The 23,589-nt window shown below is 43.6% G+C and overlaps 1 protein-coding gene across 1 annotated transcript in view; it reads right to left on the bottom strand.

Moving 5' to 3' along the window:
• Nucleotides 1-21,415, bottom strand: part of rbp2 (retinol binding protein 2) — a 31,633-nt gene extending 10,218 nt beyond the window's left edge. Inside the window, exon 1 of the mRNA XM_033031095.1 lies at nt 21,214-21,415. Within this exon, the coding sequence (XP_032886986.1) occupies nt 21,214-21,286 (73 nt within the window). The 5' untranslated portion in view covers nt 21,287-21,415. The remainder of the gene's footprint in view (nt 1-21,213) is intronic.
• Between the last annotated feature and the right edge of the window lie 2,174 nt (nt 21,416-23,589).

Raw genomic sequence — 23,589 nt, 5'->3', positions numbered from 1 at the left:
CTGTGGTGGATGTTTGTGTTACAGTTTTATTGTGGTTGTGTGTTCTTTATTATTGTATCGCTGCAGACAACCCAAATTTCCACCAGCCTGGCTGTGTGGCAATAAATTATATCTATCTATCTATCTATCTATCTTAAATTCCAGTGAATATAAGCCCAGTCGATCAAGTTTTAATCTTTCTTCTCCCTACTCCCATAAGGTCACGGTATCCTTGTTGGTGAATGGTTCCACACAGATAGTAAAGGCTTCCTTTATTTTGTCTGTGTAAATACTTTTCAATAATATTTCATAAAAACATAAGAAAAACTCTAAGGCAGTACTGCCTTAAGGGCCTGTCCCACTTGATGATTTTTTCGGCAACTGCCGGCGTCATATCAGGGTCGGCAAAAGATTTTGAACATTTCAAAATCCAGCGGCGACAAAATAAATGTTGCGGCACTTGAGGAAACACCGCGCATCAATACGCCATCACGCCACATCGTGCCGCGTCACGCTGCATCACGCCGCAACTTTTTCAGTGACCTGATACATCAGGCAATTATGCCGGCAGTCGCCGAAAAAATAGCCAAGTGGGACAGGCCCCTATATGGAGCCAGAGACACGGGTTCAATCCTGACCACGGGTGCTGTCTGTATAGAGTTTGCACGTTCTCTCTGTGACCTGCGTGGGTTTTCTCCGGGTGCTCCAACTTCCTTCCACACTCCAAAAATGTACAGGTTTGACGGTTAATTGGCTTTGGTAAAACTGTAATTTGTCCCTAGTGAACAGGATAGTGCCTGTGTATGGGGTGATTGCTGGCCGATAGGCAATAGACAATAGGTGCAGGAGTAGGCCATTTGGCCCTTTGAGCCAGCACCGCCATTCAATGTGATCATGGCTGATCATCCCCAATCAGTACCGCGTTCCTGCCTTCTCCCCATATCCCCTGACTCTGCTATTTTTAAGAGCCCTATCAAGCTCTCACTTGAAAGCATCCAGAGAACCTGCCTCCTCTGAGGCAGAGAATTCCACACTCAACACTCTCTGTGAGAAAAAGTGTTTCCTCGTCTCTGTTCTAAATGGCTTACTCCTTATTCTTAAACTGTGGCCCCTGGTTCTGGACTCCCCCAACATCGGGAACATGTTTCCTGCCTCCAAGCCATTAACAATCTTATATGTTTCAATGAAATCCCGTCTCATCCTTCTAAACTCCAGAGTGTACAAGCCCAGCCGCTCCATTCTCTCAGTATATGACAGTCCCGCCATCCCGGGAATTAACCTTGTAAACCTACGCTGCACTCCCTCAATAGCAAGAATGTCCTTCCTCAAATTAATTGTCTTCCATGATCCAGTCTGGAGAGACAGAAAAGAACCAAAGTTTCCAGTTCAGGGGCTCATGCATAAAAAAATATGATTAATGATGTCTCATGATCAAATCACTCACATTGTCAATGATGTAGAGGCATAGAAAATGGCTGGTACCTATGGAATCACACTCCAGGGAGATTGGTTCTAGCTAACCTGGAGGTCGTAAATTTGCTAGATGGGAATTTAAATCACTATCTTTGAAGTGGATCCAGATTACAATTTTTAAAATCAGATTTATTTAAGCTTTCTCAAACAAGGGTAAATCATTCATAATCCAGTGAATAATATGCTGAAAGACTTGATAGTAGCAGTTCATAAGTTCATAAGTTCATAAGTTATACTCCGCCATTCAATCATAGCTGAACTGGAATGGAATCATTTATTGCCACATGTGTCTAGGCGCAGTGAGATTCTTTGCTTGCATTCCTAATGTATACAAACAGCAGCCATGTACAGCACTGACAAAGTTACAAAGCACGCTGGCTCCTCCTTTTGTTCTCTCCCGCCCCCCCCCTCCCTCCCCAATTGTCCATTGTTCTCCCCCCACCTCGCACATGGTTGTTCCCCCACGCTGGGTCCTCCATTGTTCTTCCCCTCCCCCCTCACAGTGGTCCTCCACGCTCTCATCGGCTGTCGACCCTCGAGGCATTGCGGCCGCTGCCACCACTTCACCACCGCCAAGGCCTCACCGCTGTCGACGCCCCACTTCATGCCCCTTAGGTGCCGACCCGGACCACAGCCGTTGGCCGCTCTGCCGGCCCGGACTCTGACCTGTGAGGCCCCAGCTCCGCGGTCCAACCCGCGAGGCCCCGTCTGGGCCCCGACCTGGGCTTCCACGTGGCGATCCGGAAGGCATCGAGACCGCGGAGCCTCTATAAAGACCTCCAACCGCGATCTCAGTCCACAGCCGTGGCCCATCGGGAAGCCTTCTTGCCCAGCAGTTACTTGATAAAGATGGGACCAGCCATAATGATCTGAATTGTTGAGCTCGAGTGTTGAGACCAGAAGAGTAATACAGGCTAATCTTCTTGGATCACTTAAGGAGAACTCTAAAGCCCCTGTCCCACTTAGGAGAACTAAACAGCAACCGCTGGTGACCTTGCCCGCCACCCATGAGGTCACCGGAGGTTTTGGTCACTCTCCCTAATGGTCGAAAGTGGTTTCCGCGTGGTCTAGGTTGCTGCTATTTTTTCATCATGTTTAAAACCGGCCTCGACTAAAAGTATGTTGCCGCTTTAAAAATCGATTATTTTTTAGTGGCGGGTCTAGTCGAAGTCGGGTTTCTTCATAGTCGAGGAAGGTTTTCAACATGTGCGTGGGAGGTGGTAGGAGGTTGCAGGTCTCCTCGACCTTGATTTTTTTTTGGGTGGCGGGCAAGGTCACTAGAGGTTGCTGTTTAGGTCTCTTAAGTGGGACAGGGGCTCCGAACCCCATTCTCCTGTCTTCTCCACATAACGTGACACCCGTACTAATCAAAAATCCATCTATCTCTGCCTTCAAAATATCCATTGACTTGGCCTCCACTGCTTCTGTAGTACTATTCCTCTGATTTTCAATCTAACTTGATCGAGCATGAGGTGCACCTGAACCTCCTAGATGAAAGACAATACTTTCAAACGACACTGTTGCCCATTCCAACCACACATGCCTTGTGGGATTAGTTTGTACAGCATCAATTCAGCCATGTTGTTCAAGAAGGAACTGCAGATGCTGGAAAATCGAAGGTAGACAAAAGTGCTGGAGAAACTCAGCGGGTGCAGCAGCATCTATGGAACGAAGGAAATAGGCAACGTTTCGGGCCGAAACCCTTCTTCAGATTCAATTCAGTCATGTTTTACTCTCACTTGGCAGTAAGGGATGCCAAATCCTTTCCCTAAGTCATGTCCATGTTTCTTCATCTTCCCATGGGTTTAATTATAAAAGTTTAGTTGGAACATTTCAATTAAACGCAAATCAAGGAAACACAAATACCCCAGCTTCTCTGCAGCTGAAACCTTGATCAAAGATATTACTACCTTTAAGTATTGACTACTCTGGTCAATCTCCCACCTAACACCTTACATGAGGTCAAATCCAAATCCCTGCCAAACCTGCACAGGATTTGTATTCACCATTTATCTCTGCATTCACAGACACACATAGGCCCCAGTCAAGGGATGTCTCCATTTTAAAATTCACATCCTTGTTTGCAAATCTCTTTGTGGCCTCATCTCTTCCCAATTCTGTAATCTTTAACAGACCCTTAAGTCTGCCTGATCTCAGTACTCCGACAGTTCTTACATGTCATTGATATTATTTATCCCATCATTGGCAGTTTCCAAAGCTCTGAGCTCTATAATCCACTTCCCGGAACGTTCATTGTCTACCTTCGATCTCCGCCTGTAAAGGCACTCCTCAAAACCTACCTATTTGCCCACCTTTCATCCTGTGTTCTAATATCTTCCTACAGGGATCAATATCACATTTAACCGACAACACTTCTGTGAAGCAACTTTGGCTGGCTTACTGCGTTAAAAGTAAAAAGTTAAATTCAAGTTGCAATAGTTTTGTTATAAATATAGTGTTTTAGAAATCCAGCATGGAAACAGGACCTTCGGCCCACCGAGTCCACGCTGATTTGCAATCCCCGTACACTAACACTACCCAACACACACCAAGGAAAGGCTACAATTTTACCAAGCCAATTAACCTACAAACCTGTACATGCTTGGAGTGTGGGAGGAAACCGGAGCACCCGGAGAAAACCCATGCAGGTTACGGAGAGAATGTGTAAATTCCGTACAGACAACACCTGTAGTCGGGATAGAACCCGGATCTCTGGCACTGTAAGGCAGCAACTCTACAGCTGTGTCACCATGCCACCTAATATATAAATATATAAATGGTAAATGTCTTTTTCAGCAGAAAATCAGCAGTAGTTGGTAACAAGAGAGAACAAACAGATCAAATTATTCTTGGAACAGCAATGACTCTCGAATTTCAATTGTTAAGACCTACATTGATGTAAACAGCATAATCTATTGAGGGCTAAACAAAATAATACTGTGTCAGCAGTGGGAAGCTAACATTTCCCAATCGACCCAAACTTGTGATTTTGAGAATTTTGATAAGTCTATGTAATATTTTAATCTTGTTGATTCCACTGTGGATTGTACATAAAATATCATATTCAATCTCCCAAGAATTTTAACTTCAAAGGAATGAATGGCTTAAATGTAGATGCTGTAAATTGTCACACAATTGATAAGATATTCTTGGGCGGCACAGTGGCATAGCGAGCAGCCTCACAGCGCCTCACAGCGCCAGAACCCACGCTTTGATCCTGACCTCGGATGCTGTCTGTGTGGAGTTTGCATGTTCTCCCACTCACTGCATGAGCTTCCACCTGGTGCTCTGGTTTCCTTCCACATCCCAAAGACATGCAGGTTTGCAGGTTAAGCGGCCTCTGTAAATTGTCTTGAGTTTGAAGGAAATGGATACAAAAGTGGGATAATATAGAACTGGTGTGAATGGGTGACTGACTGATGGTCAGCATAGACCTGGTCGGCCGAAGGGCCTGTTTCCATGCTGTATCTTTCAATCAATATTCATTAACTCTGCAAAAATACAGTTTACTTTTGACTCCATATCTTGTGAATCATTTTTCAGTTTGCACAACACCAATATTGCAACTGATCCAATTGTGTGAATTTTCAATAATCCACTGACAATGTACAATAATCTTTTGATCCCGAGAATCTTTGGCGGTAACTGAAAATCCGGGAACCGCAGTGGCGCAGCGGTAGAGTTGCTGCCTTACAGCGCCAGAGACTCACGTTCAATCCTGACTATGAGCGCTGTCTGTGTGGAGTTGTACATTCTCCCTGTGACCATGTGGGTTTACTCTGGGTGCTTCACTTTCCTCCCACACTCCAAAGACGTACGGGTTTGTGGGTTAATTGGCTTCTGTAAATTGCAAGTTGCAAGTTGCAAGTAGAAGGATGAGAGGGCATCTCATTGAAACATATAAGATTGTTAAGGGTTTGGACACGCTAGAGGCAGGAAACACATTGAATGGTGGTGCTGGCTCGAAGGGCCAAATGGTCTACTCCTGCACCTATTGTCTATTGTCTATTGCATATTGTCCCTGGTGTGTAGGATAGTGTTAGTGTACGGGGTGATCACTGGTCGGAACGGACTAGGTGGGCCAAAGGGCTGGTTTCCACGCTGTATCTCTAAAGTCTAAAGTGAAAACGGTGTAGTTATGTTCTGCATTTTCTCTCAGTTATTAATACTAGCACAACCACTTCCAAAAGATTTGCTTACATGAATTTCTTTGATTGTAGGCAAATAATGTATGGGTGAAGATTACACTGAAAAGGCATTTCTCTCGGTAGATAGTTTTTATTTTGTATGGCAGTGATGACAGGGATGAAAAGTACCCTCAAGGTTTACACTTAACCTTTTTACACATCACCAAATCTAAGATCTGTCAGGAAACAGCATAATTAGACAATGCTTTAGAATGGCCTTTTTAAAAACTTTTGCTTTTAAATACTCCTTAAGATATTTGAAACAGCTTCATAGTGTTTCATTCATGTGGCTGAAAATGGATGTTGTGCAATAACAATTGTCTTGACATTCATCGAATATTATCCCATGTACAGTAGATGTTTGATACATCTGTGTATGTGTGTGTGTGTATACACACACTTAACTTTTTTTCTCATTTTTTAAATATTGTTTACAGTGTACTATGTTTACATATTCTGTTGTGTTGCTGCAAGTAAAATAATTATTGTTCTATGAATGAATGAATGAATGAATAATGAACGAATAAGTTTATTGGCCAAGTATTCACATACAAGGAATTTACCTTGGTGCTCCGACCAAAATTGACAACATGACATACAGTGACAGTTAGGAATGATACATAAAACATTAAACATTAATAATAAAACATTATTGATTAAACATGTGAATTAAATAAAATACTAGAGGCTACAGATTTTTGGCTGTTGAGTAGAGCTGCTACTCGTGGAAAAAAGCTGTTTTTATGTCTGGCTGTGGCAGCTTTGACAGTCCGGTGTCGCCTTCCAGAGGGAAGTGATTCAAAGAGTTTGTGGCCAGGGTGAGAGGGGTCAGAGATGATCTTGCCCGCTCGCTTCCTGGCCCTTGCAGTGTACAGTTCGTCAATGGAGGGAAGGTTGCAGCCAATAACCTTCTCAGCTGATCGGACGATTCGCTGCAGCCTCTGGATGTCGTGCTTGGTGGCTGAGCCAAACCAGACCATGATGGAGAAGGTGAGAACAGACTCTACGATGGCCGTGTAGAATTGGACCATCATTGCCTGTGGCAGATTGTGCTTCCTCAGCTGCCGCAGGAAGTACATCCTCTGTTGGGCCTTTTTGACTGTGGAGTCGGTGGTAGCCTCCCACTTAAGGTCCTTGGAGATGATGGTTCCCAGGAACTTAAACGACTCCACAGATGTGACTGTGATCAGTCCCATCAGGGTTGTGTCATCTGCAAATTTGAGAAGCTTGACAGAGAAGTCAGTGGAGTTGCAGTTATTGGTCTAGAGAGAGTAGAGGAGAGGAGAGAGTACGCAGCCTTGCGGTGCTCCTATGCTGAGGGTTTGCGGGTCTGAAATGCGCTTTCCCAGCCTCACATGCTGCTTCCTGTCTGTCAGGAAGCTGGTGATCCACTGACAGAGAGGTTTAGGCACAGTCAACTCGAAAAGTTTGGAGTGTAGTATCTCTGGCAAAATGGTGTTGAATGCAGAGCTAAAATCAACAAACAAAATCCTCGTATAGGTCACCTGGTGGTCTAGGTGATGGAGGATGAAGTGCAGGCCCAGTTTGACTGCGTCATCCACAGATCCATTGACCCGATATGTAAACTGCAGAGGGTCCAGTAGGGGGTTTGTGATATTTTTCAGCTTGGCCAGCACAAGCCTTTCAAGGGTCTTCATGACCACAGAGGTCAGTGCAACTGGGACATCTATCTACATGATACTAAAAGTCTCGTCTTGTTTGGACGTCTGTCTGTCTGAGTGAGTGCGTGCGTGCGAGCGATCTCAAGGAACTACGCCAAAATGGTACACAATAGCGTGAACATTTTTGCGCCACCTTACTCACCTGTGTGCCGTGGTTGCTCGTATCAAGTTTCATTCAGATTTTATGTCTTTTTTCACGTTATTGATATTTAAAGGTTTAAAAATGCCAACTTTGAAAATAATAAGTGACTTTTAGAGGAGACTCTTCCAGCAGCTTCCAGTGATGATGTCACAATGGCATCTCACAGTCATCCAATCACAATAGGATCTCACAGTCATCCAATCACAATGGGATCTCACAGTCATCCAATCACAATGGGATCTCACAGTCATCCAATCACAATGGGATCTCACAGTCATCCAATCACAATGGGATCTCACAGTCATCCAATCACAATGGGATCTCATTTACACAAGCTGCCGTGAAGATTCCGGAAACCAAAAATGAGATCACAACGTGATCTCTGCTGCCAATACACAAGCTAGGAGAGTGTTTTTACATTGTTATAAGGAGAGGGACATAGTGGGGGAGATACAGAATAGACAAAGAATGGTGTAGAATGCGCAGCAAAGAATCGAGCTACTTTGAGGACTTTTATACAATTTTTTCTTTAAATTAGTCGGTTCTGCATTTGTTACAGCTTCACACTCTCTTCCAATTCCTAAATTTGGTTAAGTTAACCTCGTATCTCCCTTTGATTTGCATGGCAGGTACTGCTATACAACAGGTTCAACACTACTGTATCAGTCTATAGTGCAAGGCACAACCGCGTTATCTAGCTGTCCTAACAGTAACTTTTCATTCCTTTCTTTCTCCTGTACCCTCCCAGTTACTACAAGGGGGTGATTGTCACCTGTCCATCCTGATGATTCAAATTCCAAAAGACCTGCACTGAATACAGTAACAAAAAAAATAACAAGTTGAAAAAAATAACTCAGGTCAGGCATCTGTGCAAAGGAGAATGTATTAATATTACATTGAGAGGAATAGATCGGGTAGATGCACAGAGCCTCTTGCCCAGACTAGGGGAATCGGGAACCATAGGTTTAGGGTGAAAGGTGAAAGATTTTATAAGAATTTGAGAGGTAACTTTCACAGAAGGGGTGGTGGGTGTATGGAAGGAGCTGCTAGAGGAGTTAGTTGCGGTGGGGACGATCGCAGCGGTTTTGAAGCAATTAGACAAGTGCATGGATAGGACAGGTTTAGAGGGATATTGGCCAAAGGCAGGCAAGCAGGACTCGTATAGATGGGACAGGTTGGTCGGTGTGGGCAAGTTGGGCCAAAGGGCTCGTTTCCACACTGTGTGACTCAATGACTAGCTCATGCCATCGAGCTGCATTAAGTTATTCTAAGCAAAATTAATTCAATAAATTATGGCATGCAAAGGCGGTTTTAATAAGGGTTTGCTGTTGAGCTGCCTCAGTGACAATATTTATCGACAAATGCCACAACATGAATACTCTTCCATCGCGTGTTTTTATAATGTGCGGCTCTAGTTATTTATACAGTTGTCGCTTGAAATGTGCAATTATCCAGGGAAACTCACAGGCCTTATTAAATGACCAAATTGCACGGTTTGCTGCATTAGTCTTGCGAGGACAGGTTTATGGGAAAACCGCTGAGAACTACAGGGCAGAATTGTGTTGACATTGTCAGTTGGAGACTCACATAGGAAAAATCAGAAATAGAGGACTGATTATAAATTCTGATTTAAATTAATTTTGTCCTGCTTTGAAGTTGGGTATTTTTTTCTGGAGCACGTACTTCAGAGCAGTGGGAATCATTCAGCCTAGCAGCAACCCCAGAATAATTTATCAGACCTGCTAACACTGTCTGCTGGGAAAACCTTTATTTCATTTAATAGGCTTGCTGGCCAGACTTAGTAAATCCAACAATTTATTCATCTCTTAAAGTACAATAGCCCAAAAAATCTTACCAAGGGCATGGTCCGAAGTTCTTCCAAGGCACGTTTGCTCGGATGAATCTCACCCAAGGCAAGAGCAAAAGCTCCTCAGGCCAAATGCCATTCGTTCTTTTACAATATCCATATGTGCAGATGGGACTGAATTCTGATAGTTACTTGGATGGAATTAAGGAGTTATGGTCAAAGGTTTCCCATTCCCCAAAGGTTTCCCCCCCCAACCACCCCCTTCCCCCTCTCCCCTACACCCTCCCAACCAAACCCATTCTCTAGAAAAGGCAATATTGAATACTTTTAGCAATTGGGCAGCATCAGCGGAAAGTCAACAGATTCAATGTTGCTGTGTTATGTTGCCGAACTTGCTATTTCTGGCACTTATCTTTTTTCCCCTGATTTCCAACATCTGCAGTTTTTCAATTTTTTTTCCACTTTTTGAGTTTAGAAAGTGGGTAGAGAACATGTATGAAATTCCTTAAATGCAATTGAGGTGCAATTGGGTCTGAAGTTGTTAGATGTGGCCCTTGTGGCTAAAGGGATCAGGGGGTATGGAGAGAAGGCAGGTACAGGATACTGAGTTGGATGATCAGCCATGATCATATTGAATGGCGAATGGTGCAGGCTCGAAGGGCTGAATGGCCTACTCCTGCACCTATTTTCTATGTTTCTATGTTTCTATGAAGTATGGATGTTTTCTGGTTAATGCTTGAACTTTCACCTGGGATTTTAGAAATATAGAAAATAGGTTTTCACACCCTATCACACCCATTTTCACATCCATTGTCTTGGTCTCCAGATGGTAAGAAGATAGGGGAATGAATACTAATGCACAAGGATTTCTAGTATGAATCTCTGGATCACTCCCAGAGAAATAGCCAAGTAGGAGTTAGGTTCTTCTGTGTATTATCTTCAACTTTGGGTTTATTTGTAGCCCAACTGCTAGGACTCCACAATTAAATCGATGTCATCTTAAATAGACTGGAATGCAATGGAATTGCTTTTTAAAATGCCTTTTCTGCACTTCATTGTGTAAATTATGGAGTGGGAGATTGGAAACCTCATGTGGTCCGCCCTGTTTCAACAAATGCAATCACCCTGGCGTGCACAATCAAATAAGATCAAATAGAACAAGTTGTCATGCAACTTTTGGCTGTGCACGCCATCCGCAAGAAGAAGGCTTAAATTATCTTTCTTATCATCTCTTCAGTCAAGCTTTTGCATGTTCTTTCTATATTTTTTTCTTTGTCTCCTTATCAATTTTTATCTGCTTATGTTTCTGTGGATAACCCCAGCACATTTTTCCTGAAATGAGAGGCTTTTTTAGAGGTTAAGTTATAAATGATGGCGTCACAGTGGTTAATAATTAATCTTCAACAGCCCATATTAGACAATAAACAATAGACAATAGGTGCAGGAGTAGGCCATTCAGCCCTTCGAGCCAGCACCACCATTCAATGTAATTATGGCTGATCGTCCCCAATCATTACCCCGTTCCTGCCTTCTCCCCATATCCCCTGACTCTACTATCTTTCAGAGCCCTATCTAGCACTCTCTTGAAAGTATCTAGAGAACCAGCCTCCACCGGCAGAGAATTCCACAGACTCCCAACTCTATGTATGAAAAAGTGTTTCCTCGTCTCCGTTCTAAATGGCTTACCTCTTATTCTTAAACTGTGGCCACTGGTTATGGACTCCCCCAACATCGGGAACATGTTTCCTGCCTCTTGCGTGTCCAAACCCGTAATAATTTTACATGTTTCAATAAGATCCCCTCTCATTCTTCTAAAATAGGGGACCAAATTAGGGGACCAAAACTGCGCACAATACTCCAGGTGTGGTCTCACTAAGGCCACATAAAAGGAGATACTTGCTCATATTACTTAGACTCTTTTGATTGAAAGATAGCCATATCCTAAATATGTAATCGCCAATTCACTTACACTTGAGGCAGGTACCATTGGAATTTTTAAGAAATGAGGCAGGTACTATTGCAACATTTACGAAGCATTCGACAGGTACATGGATAGGACAGGTTTAGAGGGATATGGATCAAATGCAGGTAGGTGGGACTAGTGCCGATGGGACATGTTTGGCCAGTGTGGGCAAGTTGAGCCGAATGGCCTGTTTCCGCACTGTAAGAGTCTATGACTCTATGACCCTAGTTAGAGGCAGCCTATCTGATTCAGTTGGGAAGGCACTAACATGGATGTGCAACATTGCTGTGTTTGGCCACAGGAGACGTGCAAGGACTTAGTTGCTTGCTGAGCACTTGCCAATGTTATTCCTTGCTTGTCTTTGCCCTTTGTGGGCTTTCTCAGTAATTGCAGAAGCCTGTTTTTCGAGAAGTACTTCAGCTCCTCTGCAAACCTCGGTGGATTGGATATTTGAACAAGTGCTCATTCAAATGGCACAAACACTATGAAATGTTGCCCACTCTTCCACTTATTTAACATGGCCTGCTGTGTGCTCATGGGCTTTCTCTGATTTGGCATTAAGGAGGACCTACAATATGTAAATACGATACAGACTACTTGAGCTAGCTTCAGCATTCTAGTCCATCAAAGATAGACACAAAATGCTGGGCGGGACAGGCAGCATCTGTGGATAGAAGGAACGGGTGACGTTTCAGGTCAAAAACCTTCTTCAGACTGGGCCTACTTCAGACCATAGAGAAACATAGAAACATAGAAAATAGGTGCAGGAGGAGGCCATTCGGCCCTTCGAGCCAGCACCGCCATTCATTGTGATCATGGCTGATCGTCCCCTATCAATAACCCGTGCCTGCCTTCTCCCCATATCCCTTGACTCCACTAGCCCCTAGAGCTCTATCTAACTCTCTCTTAAATCCATCCAGTAACTTGGCCTCCACTGCCCTCTGTGGCAGGGAATTCCATAAATTCACAACTCTCTGGGTGAAAAAGTGTTTTCTCACCTCAGTCTTAAATGACCTCCCCTTTATTCTAAGACTGTGGCCCCTGGTTCTGGACTCGCCTGGAAAGTGCATCAGTTCCATAGAGAAAGTCCAAAGTCCGCAATGGGGTGGCGATGAATCAGGCAATAGCCTCGTTCATGGAAAGACTATTCAGAAGTCTGATAACACGGGGGAAGAATCTGTTCCTGAGTCTGGTGGTCTACCTAAAAATATACACAAAGTGTTGGAGTTACTCAGCGGGTCAGGCATGTCTGGAGAAAACGGATGGGTGACATTCCGGGTCGGGACCCATCCAAGTGATGAAGCATTTTCAAGCTAATGTTCAATTGTAAAAACAGGGAACTGCAGATGTGGGTTTATACCAAAGACAGACACAAAGTACAGGAATAACTCAGCAGGTAGGGCAGCATCTCTGGAGACAAAAGATGGGTGATGTTACAGGTCGGGACCCTTCTAAGTGAATAAGGGTCCCGACTCGAAACGTCAGCCATCCTTTTTCTCCAGAGATGCTGAGTTACTCCAGCACTTTGTGTCTTTCTTTAATATCCAATTGTGCCTGCTCTGGATATACAATTGTAGAAGTCACTGTATAATATGGGTTGATTGCTCTACATTTCACTCCTGCAATTCCCCATCATTTTAGGCTGAATGTATTACCCTTTCATACATTTTCCATATTACTAGGACCTAATTTCCCCAGTTTATTTGCATGATTATTATAAATAAAGTTTAAGTAGAAATTCCCCTCTCACTCTAAAAGGATAACGATAGCACCAACTAGGCGGCATGGTGGCGCAGCGGTAAAGTTGCTGCCTAACAGCACTTATGCCCCTGTCCCACTTAGGAAACCTGAACGGAAACCTCTGGAGACTTTGCGCCCCACCCAAGGTTTCCGTGCGGTTCCCAGAGGTTCCTGGAGGTTTTTGTCAGTCTCCCTACCTGCTTCCACTACCTGCAACCTCCGGCAACCACCTGCAACCTCCAGGAACCGCACGGAAGCCTTGGGTGTGGCGCAAAGTCTCAAGAGGTTTCCGTTCAGGTTTCCTAAGTGGGACAGGGGCATAACATCGCCGGTGACCCGGGTTTGATCCTGACTACGGGTGCTGTCTGTATGGCGTTTGTACCTTCTCCTCGTGACCCGGGTTTTCTCCGAGATCTTCGGTTTATTGGTGAATTGGCTTGGTATAAATTGTCTCTAGTGTGTGTAGGATAGTGTTTGTGTGCTGGGATCACTAGTCGGTGTGGGCTCGGTGGGCTGAAGGACAAGTTTCCGCACTATATCTCTAAACTAAACTAAAACTAAACCAAACCTCAACGACTAATTGTTCAAATTTGCCCTTTCATCAATGATTTGGCCACAGTTCATTTTAGCCAGTGCCAGTCTTCCCTGGATGGATAGATTCTCATTTCACAAGTTCTTAGTGGATGAAGTGAGACTGCCTGGTTTTACATTTGATCTGATTCCCTCAACTACTGTTCATGGTGCTACATTTCAAAGTGAAGCATATATGATGTTAATTTTCATATTAATGCAGCTTATATAATGTTAATTTTCATATTAATGAGAAGGCAGAATAATTATTCAATGAGAAATAAGGGAGAATGGCATAAGCGGGAGAAAGAAAAATTAAACGTAATTAATATATTCTTAATATTAGCTCCCAATTGCCCATGCTGCCTTACAGCTATGAGCTACAAAAGTAAAGTGAAGAAATTTCAATCCCTTATTCCAATATTTAGTTTTGATTAGTTTAGAGATACAGCGCGGAAACAGGCCCTTCGGCCCACTGAGTCCGTGCCGACCAACGATCCCCATACACTAGCACTATTCTGCACACACTAGGGACAGTATACAATCTTTTACCAAAGCCAATTAACTTAAAAAAACCTGTACGTCTTTACAGTGTGGTAGGAAATTGGAGCACCCGGAGAAAACCCACGTGGTCACGGGGAGAATGTGCAAACTCTGTACAGACAGCACCTGTAGTCAGGATCGAACAATGGTCTCTGGCACAGTAAGGCAGCAACTCTACCACTGTGCCACCATGCTGCTTTGTCAGGTTTGGCAGGTGAATGTGGTGAAAGATTGGGCTTCAAGGCTGGTCTTTATGTAGGTAACTTGAACTGGGATATTCAACTTATAGACACTCTTTAAATGGGTTGGAAATTAAAAAGCCTCTCATCCCCATGCATTCCCAAGCCCGCGCACCCAACCCAGCTCCAATAAACAAATTAAGGAAATACCCAGACAATTCCAAGCAACTAGAATCAATAAAAGAGCAGCAGATTCTGGAATACAGATATATAAACAGAAAATTATGAAAATACCTGGCACAGCAGAGCAGCCAATAGAGCTGCAGTCTCACCGTACCAGAGACCAGGGATTGGCCCACATGGAAACTTGATGAAAGTCAAAGAAGAGCCATATAGAAAGACAGTCTAGCTTCCCAGCCACTCCCTCTTCACCCCTCTCCCATTGGACAAAAATGATAGAAGTGTTAAAAAGCACACCTCCAGATTCAGTTTTTTTCCCCAGCTGTTATCAGGCAACTGAACCATCCTACCACATCCAGAGAGAGTCCTGAGCTACTATCTGCCTCAATAGACAATAGACAATAGGTGCAGGAGGAGGCTATTCAACCCTTCGAGCCGGCACTGCCATTCAATGTGATCATGGCTGATCATCCCCAATCAGTACCCCGTTCCTGCCTTCTCCCCATATCCCATGACTCCACTATCTTTAAGAGCCCTATCTAGCTCTCTCTTGAAAGTATCCAGAGAACCGGCCTCCACCGCCGTCTGAAACAGAGAATTCCACAGACTCACAATTCTCTGTGTGAAAATGTGATTCCTCATCTCCGTTCTAAATGGCTTACCCCGTATTCTTAAACTGTGGCCCCTGGTTCTGGACTCCCCCAACATCGGGAACATGTTTCCTGCCTCTAGCATGTCCAAATCCTTAATAATTTTATATGTTTCAATAAGATCCCCTTATCCATCTAAACTCCAGAGTAAACAAGCTCAGTCGCTCCATTCTCTCAGCATATGACAGTCCCGCCATCCCGGGAAGTAACCTTATTATGAAGGCCAACATGCCATTCGCTTTCTTCACTGCCTGCTGTACATGCATGCTTACTTTCATTGACTGATGAACAAAGACCCCCATTGGAGACCCTCGGACTGTCTTTGATTGGACTTTACTGGTTTTATCTTGCGCTAAACGTTATTCACCTTCTTCCCTTGATCATGTATCTGGACACTGTGAATGACTCGATTGTAATCATGTATTGTCTTTCCACTGACTGGTTTGCAAGCAGTCGGTACATGTGCCAAGTATGTACACATACAAGGAATTTGCCTTGGTGCTCCGCTCGCAAAAAGCAACACGACATACAGTAAACCAGTAAAACATTAAGAATAAAACATTATAGTTTCCATCTTCTGAGAAGGGACCTTCAACCTGAAATGTTAATTCTGTTTCTCTTTCCATGGACGCTCCCTGTCCTGAATGTTTCAAGCTGGAGCGATCCTTCATGCAGAAGCTGTGATAATCGTCTTTAAATCACTTACATGGTGTTAGATAAAATTGCTACTATGTTACATGATGTAAATGGCATTCCAAACTTCCCAGTAATTCCCTAGTCGCTGCATTAATTATAGTCAGTCCATTGAGATAATAACCTACTTACCAAATAAGAAAATGGCATGAGGTATGAAATCATGAAAATGGGATTCAGTGTTTAATCAAGAATGGACTTTGGGACAATAATGGGCTCATATCTCAAAATGTATAAACGTTGATTACCTAAATATAAGATTTGTCTTGTTACCTGTTTGTAGGCTTTCAGATGGAACACATTTTTCTATTAAAGCATTTCTGAAAATGGTTTATTTAGTCAGTTTCAATCCTTTAAAATCAAGACCAGATGCACCATTCCTCTTCTAAATGATCCATCTGTCTCGCTGCACACAAATTATCACACTTCCCCAGACTTACAATTTTCACTGCATACTTCTGCTGTGAAATAGACAAGCAACCACTGAAGCATCTAAAGTGCTTCTTAACTTGCTCAATGCATTCAATGGGTATTACAGCTGGGGAGAAATGAGCAAGGGGAAAAGGAACTCTTCACGTCCCCTTTCACAAGATGATCTGAAGGACACATTGATTCCACTTCCATTCAGTGTTCATTGTAGACAGTGGAGGAAACAGCACCATTGATTTGCTTTTAAATATAAATTTGATTATGCGATTTATCACCATTAGAGAACATTTGGCAGATTGCGAATAGCTTCTGTATTAAACCGAGACCTCTCGTGTATCAATACAACTTATCTCCCTGTTTGAAATCAGTTATTCAGAACAGATGATCAATGCAAAACTCGATATTTTAATCAATAGAAGCATTTTGTTTGCATTTGAAAAAGGAGACTTTTCTGAAATAAGCACAAGCCACCACTTTCAAATTAACTGTATACTACTTGAACAGAACCAAATAAAAGCAGTATTCTTCACCGTGTGAGAAGCTCATAGAGTTATTCATGTTTGTATTTAGTTTCGTTTAGTTTAGTTTAGAGATACAGTGCGGAAACAGGTCCTTTGGCCCACCGAGTCTGCGCCAACCAGCGATCCCCGCACACTTAAGAGCCTGTCCCACTTGGCGAATTTTCCAGCGGCGTGATGACGCATGGCGTGGTGGTGATGCGTGGCGTTTATTTGTCGCCGCTAGATTTTGAAATGTGCAAAATCTTTTGGAGACACTGATATGAAGCCGGCAACATCGCCAAGTGGGACGGGGCCTTTACACTATCCTACACACACTGGGGACAATTTTGCATTTATACCAAGCCAATTAGCCTACCAACCTGTAAATCTTTGGAGTGTGGGAGGAAACAGGAGATCACAGAGAAAACCCATGCAGGTCACGGGGAGAACGTGCAAACTCCATACAGACAGCACCTATAGTCGGGATCACACCCGGCTCACCGGCGCTGTAAGGCTACAACTCTACCGCTGTGCCACTGAGCTGCCCTCGTCTGAGAGGTTAGGATTTTGCCATTGACTAAATCATCTTGAAGTTGATTGGTTTAGGTCAAGGAGCTGTGATGCAAAGCTAATGAATGCATAGCAGTGGTGCAGAAATACAGACATGGCCCTGAAATGTTGGCAGCTCAAGGCTGGTGCCTCTTCATGCAGAACAATTGTGTTACTGGGGTTTAGTAAACAATCAATACATAACTGTGATGCTGTTGCAAGCAAGAATTTCCTCCTAACCCTAACCCTCGATGTTCACATTACTATAAATTCAACTGGACTTGACTTTATCAAGTCAAGTCAAGTCAAGTTTATTTGTCACATACACATACGAGATGTGCAATGAAATGAAAAGTGGCAATGCTCGCGGACTTTGTGCAAAAACACAAACAAACAAACTACAAACAGAATGGAACAGAATCACATATTCACATGTTACATATTTGTGGGAGTGAAGGAAAAGGAAAAAAACAGCAATTTAAAAAAAGACACCACACACCATTAAAACGGTTCAGTAAAGTTATGTCAGGTTAAGTTAATCGACTACAGGATCGACGGGCAACACAGTGGCGCAGCGGTAGAATTGCTGCCTTACAGCGCCAGAGACCCAGGTTCAATCCTGACTATGGGTGCTCGTCTGTACGGAGTTTGTACGTTCTCCTCGTGACCTGTGTGGGATTTCCGCGAGATCTTCGGTTTTCTGAGGAAGGACATTATTGCCATAGAGGGAGTGCAGGGAAGGTTCACCAGACTGATTCCTGGGATGTCAGGACTGTCTTATGAAGAAAGACTGGATAGACTTGGTTTATACTCTCTAGAATTTAGGAGATTGAGAGGGGATCTTATAGAAACTTACAAAATTCTTAAGGGGTTGGACAGGCTAGATGCAGGAAGATTGCTCCCGATGTTGGGGAAGTCCAGGACAAGGGGTCACAGCTTAAGGATAAGGGGGAAATACTTTAAAACCGAGATGAGAAGAACTTTTTTCACACAGAGAGTGGTGAATCTATGGAACTCTCTGCCACAGAGGGTAGTCGAGGCCAGTTCATTGGCTATATTTAAGAGGGAGTTAGATGTAGCCCTTGTGGCTAAGGGGATCAGAGGGTATGGAGAGAAGGCAGGTACGGGATACTGAATTGGATGATCAGCCATGGTCATATTGAATGGCGGTGCAGGCTCGAAGGGCCGAATGACCTACTCCTGCACCTAATTTCTATGTTTCTATGTTTCTATGTTTCTCCCACACTCTAAAGACCTACAGTTAAATGGCTTGGTATTAAGGTAAAATTGTTCCTAGTGTGCGTGGGATAGTGTTAATGTGCGGGGGTCGCTGGTCGGTACAGACTCGTTGGGCTGAAGGGCCTGTTTCTGCGGTGTGTCTTTCAACTAAATTAGAAATTTAGAAAAAACTACAGTTCAAAGTGAGACATGGATTAATCCTGACTGCAGGTGCTGCCAGTGTGGAGTTTGTACGTTCAACTTGTGACCTCATGGGTTTTCTCCGGGTGCTCCGGTTTCCTCCTACACTCCGAAGATGGAGAGGTTTGTAGGTTAATTGGCTTAGATAAAGATTGTAAATTGTCCCTAGTGTGGAGGATAGCGCTAGAAAGGGGATGATCGCTGGGCGGTACAAAACATGGTGGGCCGAAGGGCCTGTTTCCACTCTGTATCTCTTAAGTCCAAAGTCTAAAGATACAGCATAGAAAGTATCTCAACTGGTTGCATCATAGCTTGGAACGATAATTCCAGCACACAGGAAAGCGAGAGGATACTGAGAGTGATGGACTCAGTCTGGTCCATCATGTCACTGTCCTTTGTAGCATCAGAAACATCTACCTCAAGGTGATGGCATCTATCATGACTGGTAGACTATGCCCACTCTCGCTGCTACCATTGGGTAGGAAGTACAGAAGTCTCAATTCCAACATCACTAGGTACAAGATCAGCAACTTTCCTATCACTATCAGGCTCTTGAACTGACCAGCACCATCCCAATCCTACCTCAGTAATGGAACTCTACAGATCACCTCTAATTAATTGTGAGCATGACATTTGTACCTTCGGCAAATTAAACAGATCATCACCAGCTCAATATTTAGCTCAGCAATATTTTCCTTATCATTCCTTATCCACCATACCCTGAAGTTAACCCACAAGTTTACACTTCAGACCCAATTCTCAAAGATAATGAATCTTATCCACCTATCTAAATTGCCATGGATCCAAATCTTAAAGATAATATGTCTCTAACTTGGTCATAAACACATTAATATGTTCTCTAACCTTTAACGCTTCCAATTTAAATTAATAATCTCCACTCTTTCCATTAGTTTGACCTGGTTCTTATTCTTCCCCTTCAAGATGAAATGGCACAAGGAACTGCAAATGCTAGAATCTTGAGTAAAACACAAAGTGCTGGAATAACTCAGCAGGTCAAGGCAGCATTAGAGGAGGGAATGAATAGATGACGTTTCAGGTTGAGACCTTTCTTCAGACAGAAATTACTTGTAGTTTCAATACAAGCAATAGTGCATAGGGGAGCATATTCCAGCTTCGTCGGGGGCTATGCATGATTGTGGCGGCCAAAATGCTAAGACTTGACTTGTTTTAATTTAGAAAAGAAATTTTTGTGGTGTCGTTCCTTTGAAACATCCCAAATTGTTCTATAGGTTCATCAGGTCAAATGTTATAGGAGCATAATAAGGCCATTTGGCCCATCAAGTCTGCTCCATCATTCAATCATGGCTGATTTATCCCCTCAACCCCATTATTAATTGTGCACCCTTTGCTGACCATCTGTCGCTTTGAAGGCAAACATGAAAAGCAAAGTATCCACAAAACACCAGCAAGCCTCCACAAACAGCAGATGAAATAAATCATCAATAAATGTATTATTTCAAATACGGCTCCATAGCAGAAGTGCCCACGTCGCGGGGCTGTAAACTGGAAGTATCCTGAGCTAATCCTCCTACAGCCATCATCTAGTGCAACAAGTGATGGCTTCCACTGATTGATGCCGGAAGCTTGCGTCCTTTTCAATCCGATGACAGCGGGGTCAACACTTTTAACAAGATGGACACGAAAAGAAGAAGAATCTCAAATACAAATGATTTAATGATTCACAAATAGATGACTAAAACTGCTCATGCCACCCACTCACTTAACCTATCGCTGGAGTTTAGAAGAATGAGGGGGGATCTCATTGAAACTTTCCAAATGGTGAAAGGCTTGGATAGAGTGGATGTGGAGAGGATGTTTCCACTAATGGGACAGTCCAAGACTAGACGTCGTAGCCTCAGAATTAAAGGACGTTCCTTTTGGAAGGAGATGAGGAGAAATTTATTCAGTCAGAGGGTGGTGAATCAATGGAATCTTTGCCACAGAAGGCTGTGGAGCCTGATATTTGATATATTTAAGGCAGAGATAGATAAATTCTTGATTAGTACGGGTGTCAGAGGTTATGGGGAGAAGGCAGGAGAATGGGGTTAGGATGGAGAGATAGATCAGCCATGATTGAATGGCATAGACTTGATGGGCCAAATGGCCTAATTCTACTCCTATTCCTTATGACCTAATGACCTTATGAACCTACCTGATAAAATATATATGCAATGCTCATTTATCACCTTACCAAATCATATATCATCGCACTGCTTTGAGATTCAAAAGTTATTCAACTGCACTATTAGCTTATCCCAATATTAGGCATTTTACCTCAAATGAAACAAGAACTAAGGACACTTTTTATTGAAGACATTAGATAGGTTAGTAGTCAGTCAGCACTTAAAGCCACATGCAGGTCCTGGGTTGTACTTGTGCTATTTTTGAATAGTTTGTAGTTCCCAGTTCGATTATTCTTAAGCAGAATATTTCTTAAACAGAAACTAAAAATATTACCAACTAAATCATGATTGCCTACAAATAATTATAGAACAGTATAAACTTACCCATAGCTTTCATGTAGCCATCAAAATTCTTATTTTCTATCATTTCCCATGTACCATTATAATCTACAGGCATTTTGTTCGGTTCCCAACTACAGATGCAGGTAAAGAGAATATTTTTCTTGCCTGAGGTTCAATTAGTACAGTCTTGTGAGTGCACTTGAACTTATATAGTTCCTGGTTCTATCGTGAAAGTCCATAGTTCAACTGATTAGATAATATTATCATGAAAGAGAACTACAAGACTTTTACCTATTGCACAAGCTCTGTTTGTCTTTGCTTAAATGGCAAATTTAACTAAGCTAGCCCGGAAGGGCTGAGATCTGGATGTTCAATTTGCAGAACTCTTTTGTTTTCAGCATTTGGGGACCTCGGTTGTGCAAAAAACAATCACGAATTGCAATCACATTGCCTTCTCCCCGAAACCTTTGATGCCTTTTTCTAATCAAGAACCTAACACAAGGAATGGGTGACGTGAAGGGCCTCGACCTGAAACGTTACCCATTCCTTATCTCCAGAAATACTGCCTGTCCTGCTGAGTTACTCCAACATTTTGTGCCTATCTTCCAGCATCTGCAGTCCATCTTACATATCTTAATTCCCCCAAGATCCTTCTTCTCACAGTAAAACTCATATTTCTCACGTGAGGGATAAAGTCACATTTATCCACATGTGCATGGAGCAATGGGCACTTAATTTTCAATGTGAGTGGTCTCTGAGTTGCTTAAACTAGAATACTCTCCCCTTCTGCACTGCTGGGCGAGTATGCTGTGCTTGGGGGGAGAAGAAAGAGAAGTAGGTTAAAAACCTGCTAGGACCACACAGCTGTGCCTCACGACGACTCTGACTGTGAAGGTGAAGGTGAAGGTGCCAATTCCTCTCCACATCTTGGGCTCCAGGTCACCTCAGGGCATTGACGGATGACACATCTCGCACTTTGCAGCCCACTATTACAGAGCAAGGTGGTCTCCACAAATGACTACATGCTGAGGGATGAACTGAAGGTTCAGGCATCTTCCACAAGTGGTCTATGGGGAATGGCCATAGTTGAAGGCACTCCCACTATTACACACTAAGGGACTGGAACCCTAATTGAAAACCTCTGAGACATCGTAGATGAAAGGAAAATGGTATCTGGCTGACATAGTGTAACTTTAATAAGCGAATAGAAAGATACGACTTTGAGTGTGACACACAAATCTACTAAATTATATATTGGACATTTTTCGAAAAGAACATTTCTGGAGAGAAAAATAAATTACTGTCCACTGTTGTATTCACAGCTTGGCAGAGGCAGGGAAACTCATGCCCTTTCCTTTAAGCAGTAGACAGCAGGCAACACATGAATTGGCCAAGGTAACAAGCTTCCTTCGAGCTCGGGGAATTGTGGACAACACATGAATTTCGATGAATTCGTAAAGGAAAGCAAGAAACATCAGGAACTTCGTGCATCTTCGAATGCAACACAGGCCTTTCAGCTGAGGTTACCTGTGCATGTGCAATACCTCAGCTACTGCACTGGACCAAAGAGTAGCATTTGGAGGGGAAGATTTATCCACCGAATCCTGGGCTCCTGGAATGTGTAGGAAGGAACTGCAGATGCTGATTTACAACAAAGATAGGCACACGATGCCGGAGTAACTCAATGGGATGAGCAGCATCTCTGGAGAGAAGGAATGGGTGACGTTTCGGGTCAAGACCCTTCTTCAAACTGAGAGCCAGGGGAGAGGGAGACTAGAGATAGGGAAGGGTAAGATGTGAAAACGACAGACGATGATCGAGGAGATGTAGAATGGTTCATTGTTGGCTGAGGGGCAACGAGGCACGCAATCAGTAAATTTAATCAGGAGGATAGGGAAACTAGTCAGAGAACTAGGGTGGGGGAGGGACGGAGAGAGGGATAGCAAGGGTTACTTGAAGTTAGAGAAATCAATATTCATACCGCTGGGTTGTAAGCTGCCCACGTGAAATATGAGGTACTGTTCCTCCAATTTGCGTTGTGCCTCACTCTGACAGTGGAGGAGGTCCAGGACAGAGAGGTCAGTGTGGGAATGGAAGGGGGAGTTTTGACAGGATTGTGCTATTACAAGGAACTGGGGCCAGTTGGAACATTGTGGAAACAATCTTCAGTTTCCTCATGAGGAGATTTGGATGCTCATTTAAGCCTGGGAACATCCAGCACTGCACTCCAGCAGCATAATAGCAATGGAGGGCCCAGCGTGGGGGGGACTACCATGAGGGCGAGGGGGAAGAACGAAGGGGGACCTGGCATGTGGGGACCACCATGAGGGCGAGGGGGAAGAACGAAGGAGGACCAGGCATGTGGGGTCCGCCGGGAGGAGAGGGAAGGAGGGAGACCAAAGGTGCACCTGGCACGGG

The sequence above is a fragment of the Amblyraja radiata genome, chromosome 13 (assembly GCF_010909765.2).
Source record: "Amblyraja radiata isolate CabotCenter1 chromosome 13, sAmbRad1.1.pri, whole genome shotgun sequence".
Lineage (NCBI taxonomy): Eukaryota > Metazoa > Chordata > Chondrichthyes > Rajiformes > Rajidae > Amblyraja > Amblyraja radiata.
This window is presented reverse-complemented; position numbering and strand designations above follow the sequence as displayed.